At 42.3% G+C, this 16,543-nt stretch overlaps 1 protein-coding gene across 4 annotated transcripts in view; it reads left to right on the top strand.

Moving 5' to 3' along the window:
• Positions 1–8,981: 8,981 nt before the first annotated feature.
• Positions 8,982–16,543, top strand: part of ZMYM6 (zinc finger MYM-type containing 6) — a 43,688-nt gene continuing 36,126 nt past the window's right edge. Inside the window, exons 1-4 of one of the 4 annotated variants that reach the window (XM_036351593.1) lie at positions 8,982–9,162; positions 10,182–10,347; positions 15,370–15,454; positions 16,147–16,396. In XM_036351593.1, the coding sequence (XP_036207486.1) occupies positions 10,255–10,347; positions 15,370–15,454; positions 16,147–16,396 (428 nt within the window). In that variant the 5' untranslated portion in view covers positions 8,982–9,162; positions 10,182–10,254. Of the gene's footprint in view, positions 9,163–9,253; positions 9,524–10,181; positions 10,348–15,369; positions 15,455–16,146; positions 16,397–16,543 lie in introns of those variants that run through there. The other 3 variants (XM_036351594.1, XM_036351592.1, XM_036351595.1) reach the window with 3 other exon arrangements.

The following is a 16,543-nucleotide window of genomic DNA, read 5'->3' as shown; positions in this document are numbered from 1 at the left end:
CCCTAGGGGACACTTTGCATAATAGGCTTTTATATATATAGATGCCAAAAGTTCTCCCCCCTTCCCTTTGAGATGCTTTAGTCTTTTCCGTGCTTCCATGTCTCTCTATTTTGTTTGTCAGTTTATTTTGTTGATTAGATTCCACACGTAAGTGAGATTATGGTAGATTTTAAATGCTATTTAAGGAGTTGAACACCATCAATACATAAAAAAAGTATAGGATCAAAAAATGTGCTATTCCTTAAGTCATAATAGGACTATACAATATATAAAGTTGAGTGGATTTATTGCAATCCTGTCTTTGACCATACTATTTGAGATATTATGAAGTCTAAATATGAGGCCCCTTGTGAATGGGATGACGCCAAAAGGGCCTCCTGATCCCAGCTGCTGTAGTCCCTAAACATCTTCTGCAGTTAATTAATCTCAAATTCAGACCCTTTGGTGATGTTGAAAATAGTTAGTCCTCAATATCATTGATAGGTTCAGCAACTTTAAGTGAAATGAAGTATAATGAACTCAATTTTACCTTAGGCTAATTGGCACAAACAACTGTTAAGTTCCTACGGCCTCATCAACTTTAAATGAAACGTTATTCAAGGACCTGCTGTATTAGACTGGTAACTGAAGTTAATTTCTCCAACAGCTATTCTTACCTTCATAATATGGTATATAGAAATTAGGTATAACATTTTGTTATCTGTTCTCTGTTCCCTTTTCTTTTCTTCTTTTGGCTAATTTGAACACCTTTTTAGTATTTGGTTTTATCTATGGTGTTTATGACCATATCTCTTTGCATATTATTTTTAGTGGTTGTTCTAGGGATTACAATAAACATAAGTAACTTTTCAGAGTTCACTTAGAATCAAAATTTGGCCACTTCAAGTGGGATTTTTACCCTCATATAAGTCCCTTTATCTTCCCTACCTTTTTTTTATAGTTGTCATATATATTAGAATCATAAAATTCTAATTGTGAAAATTTGAATTACAATTTTTGCTATAAACTATCAAATATTTTAAAAAGAACTCAAGAGGAGCCCTAGCTGTTTTTGCTCAGTGGATAGAGTGTTGGTCTGCGGACTGAAGGGTCCCAGGTTTGATTTCGGTCAAGGACACATGCCCCGATTGTGGGCTAGATCCCCAGTAGGGGATGATTCTCTCTCATCATTGATGTTTCTATCTCTCTCTCCCTCTCCCTTCCTCTCTAAAATTAATAAAATATTAAAAAAAAAAAACTCAAGAGGAGAATAGTTTATTTTGTTTACCCAGATATTTACCATTTCTGTCCTTGATGCTCCAGGTTCCTTCAGGTATCATTTGCCTTCTATCTGATGAACTTCATTTAGCAAATCTTTTAGAGCAGGTCTTTTGGCAAAACATTATTTTGGTTTTCCTCTTCTAACAATGTTTTTATTTTACCTCCATTCCTGAAGGATATTTTCACTGGATGTAGAAATGTATTTCCTGGTGTTTTTTGGGTGGGAAATCCCAGCAAGGTGCTGACTCCATCAAATGACCTTCACTGACCTAACCACAATACCTGGGAGATCGAGTAGTACCTTCCAACTCTGAAGTCTAAGATTGTGGGAGAGTATGAGGCTGGTCCCAGAAAGGTACAGCACACAGAAAACTGCCTATCGAAATGCCCTGTCATGGTCAAGGCTGCCCAAGGCCACTCAGGATACTGTCCCAATCTAATTAACCCCCAATTCCTTCTATCCCTTCCATGTACATGGACACCCATGTTAGTTATTTAAATCACAGACAAAATCATGATTCTCTCTCATCATTGATGTTTCTATCTCTCTCTCCCTTTCTGAAACCAATAAAAAACAAAAAACCCTAGCTGGTTTGGCTCAGTTGGATAGAGCATTGGACTGTGGACTGAAGGGTCCCAGATTTGATTCTGGTCAAGGGCACATGCCCAGGTTGCGGGCTTGATTCCCAGCAGGGGGCGTGCAGGAGGCAGCTAATCAATGATTCTCTGTCATCATTAATGTATCTCTCTCCCTCTTCCTTCCTCTCTGAAATAAATTTTAAAAAAAAGTTACAAATAACAGAAACACCTGCCTATATATACATGCTGTTATGAATGTTTATCTTCATATATTCTTTGCAGATAAACATGTTAAAACATAAATGCATCATTAAATAAATACTCACTGGCCCCAATTTATAAATACTGCTTCACTCTATTTAAAACTTCTTCCATTACCCCCAGGCTCAGGTAAAGCTATGGAGTTCCTTCTTCTTGGGATTGGCCAGGTAGTCCCAAGACAACAAAAGGTATAGAGAAGGTTGGGCCTGTCTGTGATGGATGGAGAAACTAAATAATTAAATTCATAACCACTCCCAAGTCAGCCAGGCCAATACAGCTGGAGGGGACTCTGAAGCCCAGACCAATATCTAGAGGCAGAGGTGGTGATGCTTGGGCAGGGAAGCACAGTCAGAACCCTCTAGACCAGGGAGGAACACTGATAGGCAGTCAGGCAGGTAAACAGAGAGAGAGGCAGACAGACAGACATGCCTTTCCAGTACCATAGACTCTTTCCAAAAGAATTGGAACAGCTTTGGAAAGAAAGTCAAAGGGTGAGAAGAGGATCTGGGGTCCTCCCACCCTCCCCAGAGCCCTTCTTGCTCCCCCATGGAAAATGTCCTGGGCATATGTGAGTGGTAAACAGGACTCACAGACTGCCTGGAACCTTGGCTTTCTTCAGCCATAGGATGAACCTTGGCCTCCTGGAATCTCCACCATTTCCCACTCATGACAGGCCCATTTCCTGGCATGGGGAAGAATGGCAGGACATGATCCCTTCACACATGTCCCCATGCTTCCTTCAAAGAGCAAAACAGTGAAAAATATTTGGGAGTAGTATTGACAGAACTAAATTCTGATTAAAAATATTTTCTTCCTAAAACTCAAATTGACATTAAAGGAATAAAAAGGATACATACAAAAGGCAAAAAGAATGGGAAAGGAGATAATTAAAGAACTGAAGAGTTCACCACATTTTAGAAGACTGGAAACTTATGGAAGAGAGGTAACTTACATGAGGAGGAAACTACTGTGTACCTGCAGAGGTGAGGTATCCCTAGAATGAAGTCAACCCACTCCACAGAACTCCAGAAAGGCTCAGGATGCAGAAGCATCAGGTTATTTCAAATGGTATGTGGTGGCATACGAATTGGTAGAAACTCTTAACTTAGAATAGTTAGATTCCCCAGAACCTTCCCCAGCATCTATTGCAGCTAGCCAACTACCCACCATGTTTCCCCTGCTCATAGTAATTCACTACCTGGGCACCTGTTGTTAGATTCTCAAACTCTAAAGACAGGGATGTTCTTTGTTTTGTTCTGTGGGAATGATTTAATAATCCATTTAAATTTTTAAAAATTTATTGATTTTAGAAAGAGAGAGGTAGGGGGAGGGAGAGAAAGATAGATTTGTTTTCTCACTTATTTATACATTCATTGGTTGATTCTTGTATGTGCCCTGACTACGGATTGAAGCCACAACCTTGGCATGTTGGGATGACACTCTAACCAACTGAGCTACCCAGCCAGGGACAAAATGTCACATTTTAAGTTTTTGTTATGGCAATACTCCACTTTTAGATAACAATTCTATAAGTTATATATTGCTAAGTAACAAAGCACTCCAAAATTACTGGCTTAAAACAAGAACCATTTATTTATTCATTCTTCTACAATTTGGGCTTAGTTGGGCAATTCTGTTGATCTTGCGTGGGCTCACTCATGAGGCTGGAGTCATCTAACAACCTGGAGGGTCTAAGATGGTTCCACTCGTATGAATGGGGCCTTGGTGCTGGCCATGGGGGCTACTTTCTGTATGTAATTTTTCATCACTCAGCAGTTTAACCCATTTAACCTTGACATGGTGGTGGGAATGTTTCATGAAAGTAAAAACAGAAGCTGCAAGGACTATTGAGGCCTGTGCTTGGGAATTCACATGATATCACATCCGTCACATTCTAGTAGTTAAAATAATTCAAAGGCCAATCAGAAACAATGGGTAGAGAAATAGAATTTCTCATTTGATGGGTGGAGTTACAAAGGAATGACCATATGTAATCCTCGACAGGTTAATGCCAAAATTCTAAAGCAAATAAAGGGGTGGGCAATAGCAGGTTTACAGTGTGAGTACATAAAATAGAGCTTATTCTTGTATTATTATATATTTATTTATCTTTGTATTATTATTAGCCTACTTTTGCCCACCCCTGTATAATATTTAATGATTTTATGTTGAAAACAATATAGCCTAAAGAAGATATAGGTGCCAATATCACCATTTCCATTTAACATATTACTAGAAGTTTAAGCCAATGCAATAAGATAATAAAATAAAATAAAAGTTACATGCTTGGAAAGGAAGGGATAAATTTGTTATTATTCTCTATATACTTGAAACCTTCAAAAATTATAAAATATATGGATAAAATTATATATATATATATATGTATACACACACACACACACACACACTCTAGAGGCCTGGTGCACAAATTCATGCACAGGTGGAGTTCCTCGGCCTGGTTGGTGACCAAGACCGTTTAGGGCAGCCGGCCAGGGGAAGGAACTGCTGGAGGTGGGCTGGCTGCAGGAGGTTGGCTGTGGGAACGCACTGACCACTAGGGGGATGCTCCTACATTAAGCATCTGCCCCTTGGTGGTCAGTGCATGTCATAGTGACTGGTCATTTGGTTGACTGGTTGTAACGGTCACTTATGCTTTTATATATAGATATCTATAATAATAAAAGGGTAATATGCTAATTAGACCAGATGTCTTCTGGACATCATTCCGGACATCCTTCCTGATGAAGCCGGGGCTGGAGGGAAGCCAGCCTGGGTCCCGGGTGCCGGCAGCCAGGGGAAGAAAGGCCTACTCTTGCACGAATTTTTATGCATATGGCTACACTATTAGTATTAATAAGTGAACTTAGCAAGAGTGCTAGATTCAAGCTCAGCCGGCATGGCTCAGTGGTTGAGTGTTGACCTATGAACCATGAGATCATGGTTTGATTCCCAGTCAGGGCACATGCCCAGGTGCGGGCTCAATCCCCAGTAGGGGATATGTTGAAGGCAGCTGATCAATGATTCTCTCTCATCAATGATGTTTCTCATTGTTGATCTCTCTCTCCTCCCTTCCTCTCTGAAATCAATAAAAAAATATTTTTAAAAAAGAGTTCTGGCTTTAAGACCAATATACAAAGGATAATTGTAATTCTATATTTATACTGAAAATAACTAATAAAAATTAAATTTTACCATTTAAAAATACCATAAAATATCAAAGATCTAAAATAAGCCTAAAAAAGATGTGAGATCTCTACACTTAAAAAACTATAAAACATTAAGAGAAATTACAGACACATTAAATGGAGTGGTATACTCTATATAATGCTATCTTAGTTTCCTAGGCCTGCTGTAACAAAGTGCTACAAACAGAAATTTACTGTCTCACAGTTCTGGAGGCTGGAAGTTCACAATCAAGGTATCAGTGGAGCCTTAGTCTTTCTGAAATCTGTATGGGAGAATCCTTCCTTGCCTCTTTTAGCTTCTGGTGTTTATCACCAATCCTTGGAATTCCTTGGCTTGCAGCTGCAGCACTTCAATCTGTGCCTTGATTGTCACCTGGTGTTCTCCCACCATATGTCTGTCTCTATATCTCCTCTTTTTATAAGGACATGTCATATTGGATTAAGGGCCAACCTTCCACCCATATGACCTCATCTTAACTAATTACACCTGCAACAACCCTATCCTATATAATAAAAGCCTAATATGCAAATTGTCCCCTTGGGCGGTTGTTCGACCAGGAGACGGGAGGAGAGTTTGACCGCTCGCTATGATGTGTGCTGACCACCAGGAAGCAGGCGCGGAACATGGCGGGTGTCAGCAATGTGTTGCAACCTCTCGCTGGCTACCTGGGGGTAAGGGTGATGGGATGGAGGTGCAGTGAGAATGCGGGATGTCTGCCGAGCTTGCTCTCACTCCTCCTGCTACCCTCCCTCGGGATGCGAGGGCTCGCTCACTGGGGAACCCCCTGCCCGCCCCCCCACCCATGCTCAGGTGCTGGGCACCTGTGAGGAGCCTGCCCCGCACCCACGTGGCCTCTTCCAGGTGAGCTGGGCTGTGGCCGCTGGGACCGTAGGAGCCTGTCCAGCTCCCTGTGTGTTTGTGCAGGACCCGGTCTACGAGGCCGGCTGGGAGAGAGTGTGCTGCCCGCCCAGCGTCCCTGTGGTGCCACTGGGTGGCCCAGAGGCCTACGCTGTGCCCCAGCCTGTGGCATCTGGCTGCGTTCACCACATCTCCACATGGGGACTCTGGCGCTGTGACTCAGGCATATGGGCGGTGCGCAGGGGCCCAGGGGCCCAGGTGCTGCCCAGGGCCCAGAGGTCACACTTTGATCGCTGGCCAGGCCTAAGGACCACACTGTGTGCGGATATTGTGCACCGGGCCTCTAGTTTCCAAATAAAGCCACATTTTCAGGATTAGGACTGCAACGTATCTTTTTGGAGGACATGATTCAACACAATGAATAACAAATGCTAATTCTCCAAAACACGTCTACAGCTTTAGTGCATACTAAACAAAATCCTAGCTGCTTCTAAAGTTTATAAGGAAAGTTTTGTTGCATTTGGCAAGTTGATGCTAAAATTTATATGAATATGCAAAGAACCAAAAAAAGCCAAGATGATCTTGAAGGACATAATGGGAAGGAAAACTTTTTCTATCACATAACAAGATTTATTATAAAGCTGTCATAGAAATGGAGACAGTGTAATATTTCTGCAAAGAGAGACAAAAGGAATAGGTTACACAGTCCTGAAACAAATCCACACCTTTATAGACAACTATATATGCAAAGGCGACAATACAAAGCAGTAGGGAAAAGACAGACTTTTCAAAAACAGCACTTAATCAGATTAACATTCATATGGAAAAAATGAAATTTGACTTATCTCACACCGTACACAAAAACCAACTTTAGGCTGTAGATCTAAATAAGAAAGACAAAGTAATAACAGTTTCAGAAATTAGTAAGAACCTTTGGTAGGAAAATATTTTTGAACAGATACAAGAAGCACTGAGCTTTAAAGGTCTTTTATGTTCATCAAAAGACACTAATAGCCATGGCCTGTGTTGCTCAGTGGTTGGAGCGTCAGTCTGAGCACTGATTCCCATAAAGGGCATGTACCTGGGTTGCAGGTTCAATCCCCAGTGGGGGGCACGTGCAGGCGGCAGGCAAGCAATTGATGTGCCTCTCTCACATCGATGTTTATCTCTATCTCTCTCTCCTCCTTCCCCCTCCCTCCCTTCAATTCTCTCTAAAAATCAACGGGGAAAAAATATCCTCAGGTGAGGATTAACAACAACAACAAAAGACACCAATAATAGGCTCTGGCCAGGTAGTTCAGTTGGTTAGAGCATTGTTCAGATAAGGTTGTAGGTTCCATGCCCAGTCAGGGCACAATGAATGCATAAATAAGTGAAACAAAAATTTGATGTTTCTTTCTCTCTCCCTCTCTCTCTCAAATCAACAAATAAAATTTAAAAAGACACAAATAATAAAGTGGAAAGACTGTCCACTGAGTGGGAGAAGATAATGGCAATACATACGTATATTCAACAAAGGACTCATATCCAGAATACATATCATAAGAAATTGGCAGATAATCCAATACAAAAATAGGTCTGAGACTTAAATAGACACTTCATAAAAGAGGATATCCAGATATTAAAAAAGACATGAAAATGTCCCTAGCTGGTTTGGCTCAGTGGAGAGAGCATTGGCCCGTGGAATGAAGGGTCCCAAGTTCGATTCCAGTCAAGGGCACCCGCCTGGCTTGATCCCCAGTATGAGGCGTGTAGGAGGCAGCCAATCAAGGATTCTCTTTCATCATTGATGTTTCTATCTCTCTCTTCCTCTCCCTTTCTCTCTGAAATCAATAAAAATATATTTAAAAAGCGACAACATGAAAATGGACTCAAACTCATTTGTAATCTGGAAAATCCAAATTAAAACCATAATCAAATACCACTATACCCCCACCAGAATGATTAAAATTAAAAAGATGTACTGGTACAGTAGTAGTTATTGGCCAGGATGTGGGGCAACTGGAACTCTCATACATGGCTGGTGAAGTGCAAACTGAAACCACTACTTTCTTAAATTGTTTGAGCTCTGGACAGTGCAGCTAGTTTGGGCTTCCAGTGCACCAAAGGGTTGCAGGCTCGATCCCGCTAGGGGGCGTGTGGGAGGCGGCCCATCACATGGGTGTTTATCTCCCGCTACCTTCCTCTCTCTCTAAAAAATCAATAAAAGATCTTTTTAAAAATTGTTTGACATTATCCAGTTAAGTTATACAAATACATAACAAGCAATTTCGCTGCTAGGTATAAAATTACCATATGTGCATATGTGCCACAAAATACAGCAACATTATTCCTAAGAGCCAAAAATTGGAGACACGTCAAATGTCCACCAATAGTAGGAGGTTAAATTGCAGCATATTTCTAAAATGGAATACAACACAGCAGTCCAAATGAACGAACGAGACAGCCTCACAAGTCATAGATGACTCTCCAAAACAATGTTGAATTAAAACATACCAAATCTTGACTTTGTACAACTTAACTTCTTCATTTACACCTCCCAGATAAAAATTTGTACCTCTTGGGGTTGTGGTGAGGACTAAGGAATGACGCATGTCCAGCAAGCTCTTGGCTTAACAAATATTAGCTATTATTTATTACTATGTTCTCCTAGGAGGCCCTTTCTGGAAATGAGCGTCAGAGAATGGTGCAGCGCACTTACTGCGTCGTCTAACACCCTCCTCTCCCCCCCAGTCCTTTCCTCTACTTTTCACAATTGGGTCTCGGTCTCTTTAAGAAGACAACCATCCCTGAGGAAAGAGGAATGCTGGGAAGAGCCACTAAGCTCAGGACTGGAGCATGATGGGAAAAGGGGGTGCCGAGACCAGGGAAGCACACGCCCGCTAGTCCGCCTGTGGGATCGCACTGGGTCACGCGGAAGAATTCTGTGAAAATAATTCTCGCCCCGGGGCGTGTCTCTCGGGTCCTATTCCTGCTTCTCCGGCCGGTGCTCCCCGGCAGGAGAGGGGCGCCCCGAAGGTGAGCGCGTCTGGTGGTGGCTGGAGGGACTGCGCGGGGAGGGGTCACACCATGTGATGGGGCGGGAACCGAGCGGGGGCGGCGCCGGCGGACTGCTTGGCGGACGCGGGGCGGGCTTCGCCGCGGGGAATGACACGCTCCTGCGGGATGCGTTCGCTCCCGCCAATTCCGAGTTGGAAGTACTGGTGGAGACGAGAGTTTCGGAGCGAGTACGATGCTCGGAGGAGAGACGAGCGCGCCTAGATTGGTAATGTTGTGGCAAGGAGACCGAAGTTCTCACTTGTTCTTGAGCTCGGGCTCTTAAACCAGTGGCCCATTGCAAGCCTGGCTTCACCACCAGGAAAAAGGCAACGTTGTGGAGGTACCTTTTGCTGCAGGCTTGGTGCATCCTGTTTAGTACATTTCCTACTAGGTCTAGGAGAAGGAAAGGCGCTGCATGGCTAATAGAATTTTTTGTTTGCAGGTTGGGGAAGGGGGATCAGAGCTCAGAGGGTCTCACTCCTAGGCATCGCAACCATGGAGACCTTGAAAAGTGCATTAACTTAGTCCAAGGAGTGGGGCCCTTATGGAGGCCTCGAGTAAAGGCTGAGTTAGCGGCGGGGGAGGGGAGCTCAAGGGGACCCACTTTCAGACATAAAAGCTGAAGTGGGTCTCCAAGTCCTAATTCTCATGGAGTTAGAAACTGTTTGAGTCCTTTCCCTTGGTCACTTCTTCCCATGTCTTGGTCTGCAGGGCTAATACCCTCTGTAACTTTCAAAATATAGAAGACCAGAGTGCTTGCCTTTAAAGATCTTAGGGAAGTGGGAGCTATTGCCAGAAGATTGTTGTCTCACGCGAAGGTAGCAACTAAAGGAGCAGAAGGCAGGAAGAAAGGAGAATAGAGTTAGTCATGGCCCCAGGAAAGTTTGTTTTTCAGATGCTCAAATCTAAAGCCGTGTGCTCAACACGAAACGTTTAATATAAACATGAAAAAAAAAAAAAGATTAACCTGAGTACCAATCCTTTATATTGTGTTTTAGGAGGAAAGCTATCTATTACCAAGAAGAAATATATTAGTTTAAACTGGAGAATTCCTTTACATAAATAATTAGAATGAAAGAACCTTTGGATGGAGTATGTGGCAGAGCAATGGCACCACAGCAGGTACTTCCAGACACAATTAAAGAGGAACCTGACAATGTTCAAGTAAGCATTTCATTTTATTTAATTGTTTTTTAAATTCCTTCTTTTCTATCTGGTGAATTCAAATTTTTAGTTAGGCAATTTCTAGCTTGTACATTAAAATGACCCAAACTGATTTTTTTCTCCTCATTGGATGAGTAAATCAGTTTTTCTGCTCTTTGAATGAAAAAAGACCTTGGTATCCATAGGATGTTTCGTTTTGTAAAAAGAAAGTAGTATGTTACCATTTTTCCATGCTTGGAGTACCTTTTTAAAAAAAATTCTCTTCTATCTGATAAAAGTTTGCTTTTATTCTCTAAGTATTGTGGTCTATTCTATGCTAGGGGATCCAGGAAGTGATCAAAGTCACCCTAGCCCACGGGGTGGGCAAACTTTTTGACTCGAGGGCCACAATGGGTTCTTAAACTGGACTGGAGGGCCGGAACAAAAGCATGGATGGAGTGTTTGTGTGAACTAATATAAATTCAAAGTAAACATCATTATGTAAAAGGGTATGGTCTTTTTTTTTTTTTTTTAGTTTTATTCATTTCAAACAGCCCGGCTTGCGGGCCGTAGTTTGCCCACGGCTGCCCTAGCCCCTTCCCTCACAGAGCTTATAGGTTAGTAGGGGAGACAGACATGACCCAAGTAATTGCTCAAATAACATCTAAAATTGTAAACTGTGACTAGTGCTCTGGAAGAAAAGCATAAAATAGGGAATCTGACCTAGATTTGGTTGGGGGCAGAGGCTGACTAGGAAAGGCTGCCCAGAGGGAAGGATTTGTGAGCTGAATTATGAAGAATGAATAGACTACCCAAAAGCATGGAGAGTGTTCCAGACAGGGATCTGCATATAGGAAAACCCTGAGTTGGAGAGAGGCATGGTTCTTTTGAAGAACTACAAGACATTCCAGAAACGAGGTTTGACTATAGAGTCAAAAGAATGACCCCTCTTCCGTCCTCCCACTGGTGTGGCTCAGTGGTTGAGTGGTGACCCATGAACCAGGAGGTCACAGTTTGATTCCTGGTCAGGGCACACACCTGGGTTGTGGGCTCAATCCCCAATAGGGGGCGTGCAGTGTAGTGATGACATTGTACTCTATAGATCTGATGACATTAGTCCCTTTAAAGACCGTCTCCTGTGATAAAGCATAAACTTTTTAGTGTGACATGCAAACTATCCATGTTTAGGCCTTTGTTTCCCTCTTCAGTATCATCACTCATCCTCATTTTTCTAATCTCTGCTCCTGCAAACTATTTGCATTTCACTCAAAGTATATTCTGTTGACTTTTGTTTCCTTGACTGCACAGTTCATTTCTTCTGCCTGCGTTATCCTAAACTAGATAGCTTGGCAAAAATTTTCTCCACTTTTAAGACATAGTTTAACTGTCACTTAGGGGTGAAATTAATCTTTTTCTTTTTCTTTTCTATTGCATAGTGCTTTTTATTTTCTTGTATTTTATTTTCTTGTTAGTCCTCACCAGAGGATATTTTTTCCATTAACTTTTAGAGAGAGTGGAAGGGAGGGGGGGGAGAGAGAGAAACATCCATGTGAGAGAGATATATTGTCGATGTGAGAGAGGTGTATGCCCTTAACTGGAACCAAACCTGCAACCCTTCAGTCCATGAGCCAATGCTCTAACCACCGAGTGAAACTGGGTAGGGCTATTTTATCTTATTATTATTTTTTTAAAATATATTTTATTGATTTTTTACAGAGAGGAAGGGAGTGGGATAGAGAGTTAGAAACATCGATGAGAGAGAAGCATCGATCAGCTGCCTCCTGCACACCCCCTACTGGGGATGTGCCTGCAACCAAGGTACATGCTCTTGACCGGAATCGAACCTGGGACTCTTCAGTCCCCAGGCCGACGCTCTATCCACTGAGCCAAACTGGCGAGGGCTTATTTTATTTTTTAAAATCCTCACCCAAGGATATGCTTATTGATTTTAGAGAATGAGGAGAAAGGGGAGAGAGAGAAAGAGAAAGATAGAAACATCGATGTGAGAGAGAACATGGATTGGTTGCCTTCCGGATGCACCCTGACTAGGGGTTAAACCTACAACTTAGGTATGTGTCCTGACCAGGAATCGAACTCTCAACCTTTTGGTGTACAGGATGACACTCCAAACAACAGAGCCTCCTGGCCAGGGCAAGTATTCTTTTTAGTAAGTTAAAGGACGTGTATATAGGTACTTTTAACTTCTCTCTTTGCAAGTGTCAATAAGTAACTGTTGTTATTTAAGTACTAGAGGCCCGGTGCACAAACATTTGTGCACTCGGGGTCCTTCAGCCTGGCCTGCCCCCTCTCGCAGTCTGGGAGCCCCTTGGGGGATGTCCAACTGATGGCTTAGGCCTGCTCCCCCGGGGGGACATCCTAGCGCTGCCGTGGAGGTGGGAGAGGCTCCTGCCACTGCCGCTGTGCTTGCCAGCTGTCAGCCTGGCTTATGGCTGAGTGGTGCTCCCCCTGTGGGAGTGCACTGACCACCAGGGGGCAGCTCCAGCTCTGCCCCCCATTGCCCTGCTGGTCACCACCCCCCCATCTCTGTCCCCTCCCTCTGCTCGCTGACACCCACCTTGGCTGGCTGCTGCTGCCTGCTCGCCACCCCTGCCCCCTTCTGCCTGCTCATTCCGCCGCTTGGTTGATTTGCATGTTAGGCTTTTATTATATAGGATAATAAAGAACATCCACTTAGGATTGAGTGGAGTTGGATTCATTCATTCAACAAATATTTATTAAATGCTGTAATTATATTATACAGGCAGCCCTCAGATTATGTCAGACTCGATGTATGTCATTTCGTGGTTACGTTGCCATCTCCCATTTACAGTATTTTTTTTAATATATATTTTATTGATTTTTTAAAGAGAGGAAGGGAGAGGGATAGAGAGTTAGAACCATCGATGAGAGAGAAGCATCGATCAGCTGCCTCCTGCACACCCCCTACTGGGGATGTTCCTGCAACCAAGATACATGCCCTTGACTGGAATCGAACCTGGGACCCTTCAGTCCCCAGGCTGATGCTCTATCCAGTGAGCCAAACCGGCTAGGGCCCATTTACAGTATTTATAAAAAAAAAAAAAGTTTCATCATTTTGACGTATGTACATATGTGGTTTATGTTTTTTATTATTTATTTACCGCAAGTAAAAGTCAGGAATTGTTATCTTTCTTTTAATTTTTTTTTTACTGTTTCACTTCATTATTGCTGTGTATGTCCTCCCATGTGAGTGACATAGGTGCTTATGTAGGTGGGTTCCGACTTATAGCGAAAATCGCGTTATGTCGCGCTGTAGGAAGGGATCTCTGACATAACCCGAGGACCTACTGTATAATAAAAGCCTAATATGCTAAGTGTCTGGTTGTCCATGGCCGTTCAACCAATCAAAGCATAATATGCTAATGAATGCTAAGGCCGGTCAACCGCTCGCTATGATGTGCACTGACCACAAGGGGGAAGACAGTCGACCAGTTGCTATGATGTGCACTGACCACCAGGAGGCAGGTGCTCTGACCGGTAGGTTAGCTTGCTGCTGGGGTCCGGCCGATAGGGATTGAGCAAGATGGGCTGGATATGCCCTGGAGCCATCCTGCGGTCCCTCCCCAGCTGGCCAACCTCCTGCATCCCTCCCCAGCCCCGATCGTGCACTGGTGGGGTCCCTCGGCCTGGCCTGCACCCTCTCACAATCCAAGACCCCTCAATTGGGATGTCGGAGAACTGGTTTTGGCCTGATCCCTCAGGCCAGGCCAAGGGACCCCACTGGTGCACGAATTTGTGCACCAGGCCTCTAGTGAAAATAATAATTATAGCTAGTATTTTTATGTGTAAATCATGCTTAACTTTTGGCTAACTGTAAGGCATCATGCTACATACTTTGTTGGTATTAAATCATTTATCCTTCATAATGGGCCTACAGGTTAGATAATATATTTTATAGATAAGAAAGTTGAAACTAAAGAAGATTAAATAACTTGTCTGAGCCAAGATCACATCTGTCTGTCTACTGTCAGAACCCAGAGTCTCCTCTGTTGTGCTATGTTGACTGCTGGCTGTTGAGTATATAGATGTGGAAAAACAAATATGGTCCTCCATAGTGGACATGGTCCTTTCAGTCTTGTGTGTGTGTGTGTGTATGTGTGTGTATGTGTGTGTGTGTGTAGGGGAGAAGGAAGGGTGTTGGTTGGGCGTTGTCCAGTGCACTGAAAGGTTGCCAATTTCATTCCTGTTCAGGGCACATGCCCAGGTTGTGGGCTCGATCCCCGGTAGGGGAGTGTGCATGAGGCAACTGATGGATGTTTCACTCTCACATTGATCATTTTCTTCTTCCCTCTCCCTTCCTTTCTTTGTTTCTGGGAAAAAGAAAAAAGAATAAAGACAGTCTTACAAAGATAGGTATATATATTTTTAAATTTTTGTTTCATGATTATATTTTATTTTTAAGCATTTAAAAATATGCTAAGGGTAAATCTGATTTGGACTGTGATGATTTTTAAAAAATATATATATTTTTATTGATTTCAGAGAGGAAGGGGGAGGTAGAGAGAGATAGAAACATCAATGATGAGAAAGAATCATTGATTGGCTGCCTCCTGCATGCCCCCTACTGGGGATCAAGCCCGAAACCCAGGCATGTGCCCTTGACTGGAATCAAACCCGGGACCCTTCAGTATGCAGGCTGATGCTCTATTCACTGAGCCAATTACAAACTCTAAATTATTCAGATAAATTTAATTTATTGTTCCCTTATAAACAAAGCCTAAGAGAAGAGTAGTGCTCAGCATGGAAATGCTGTGTATTACTCCTGGTTACATTTGAAAAGTAGATATAACTATTATGAAAGATTTTCCAGTTCTGAAAGATCCTTTTTGTAAAGATTAACTGTTTTAATAACTTGTAAATTTTGACTTTTGAGGTAGTTGTGAAAGTGATTACAATTAGGATATAGAAAAGGTGAATATGACAGAATTAGGCTTTTCTTGTATTTCTAGTTTACTTAGATACTAACACTATATTCATTTCTCTCTTTCTTTTTTCTCCTTTAAGGAGTATGGACATGCCCCAAAGCCAAAAATTCAAGGAAGTGAATTGAAAATTAATGCTGTGTTTTCAATCAGTGGAATTCCTCTTGGTAAGCAACAACTGCAAAAGTTAATTATAATGAATATTTGTTATATTCTGACTAGTAGAATTTAGGGAAAGCACCTCATATAAGTTTTTTCTTCCTTTAGACAAAGCAATGCTTTCACACTGAGTAGCTGGTCTTGACCAGCATTTAAAAAATATATATATTTTTATTGATTTCAGAGAAAAAGGGAGAGGGAGAGAGAGATGGAAACACCAATGAAGAGAGATAATCATTGATTGGCTGCCCCTTGCATACCCCACACTGGAGATCAAGCTCAAACCCGGGCATATGCTCTGACCGGGAATCAAACCATGACTTCCTGGTTCATGGGTCAGTGCCAGCCACTGAGCCAAACCAGCTGGGCTTGACCAGCATTTTAAAAGTGGAATAGAATAAGATTACTAGTATATCAGATAATGCATGTAGTAAGGAAACATTATTTCATGAGACTACTATGTCAGTTATTAAATATATTCCACCTACACATACACATGTATGTACATGTATGCTGGGTTATAATGTGAAACGTGGTTTTTACTAGGGGTTCTGGTTTTAGAAAGCTTGAAATCCCCTGGGGTGCTTATTGCCTCATTTATATTGGAATTTAAGACTGAGGGAATTGTCCTAAAAATAGAGAATGTTATGTGTTTATATTGATACTAAAACTTTTCTTTTTGTTTTTTTGTTTTTAATAGCCCAACAGTTGACCCCAGGCTTTCAGTTTCCTCTTGCATCAACTGGCCCAAATAGATTGCTTCCTTCAGTTCCAGCTATAGCTTTGCAAGCTGTTTGTTCTGGTTGTAAAACAATGCTTTATAAGGGGCAAAATGCATATCATAAGACAGGATCTACTCAGCTCTTTTGCTCCACGCGGTGCATTGCCAGATATTCTTCACCTGTCTGCCTACCACCTCCTCCCAAGAAAACCTGCACAAACTGCTCGAAGTATAACATTTTTAATTACATCTTTTTACCTTTTTAGTGTGTATACTAGAGGCTCGGTGCATGGATTTGTGCACCGGTAGGGTCCCTTAGCCTGGCCTGTGCCTTCTTGCAATCTGGGATCCCTTGGGGGATGTAGCTATGCGCAAA

This window comes from Myotis myotis, unplaced genomic scaffold (assembly GCF_014108235.1).
Source record: "Myotis myotis isolate mMyoMyo1 unplaced genomic scaffold, mMyoMyo1.p scaffold_m19_p_2, whole genome shotgun sequence".
Lineage (NCBI taxonomy): Eukaryota > Metazoa > Chordata > Mammalia > Chiroptera > Vespertilionidae > Myotis > Myotis myotis.
The sequence above is the reverse complement of the archived record's forward strand: the minus strand, read 5'-3'. Positions and strand labels throughout refer to the sequence as shown.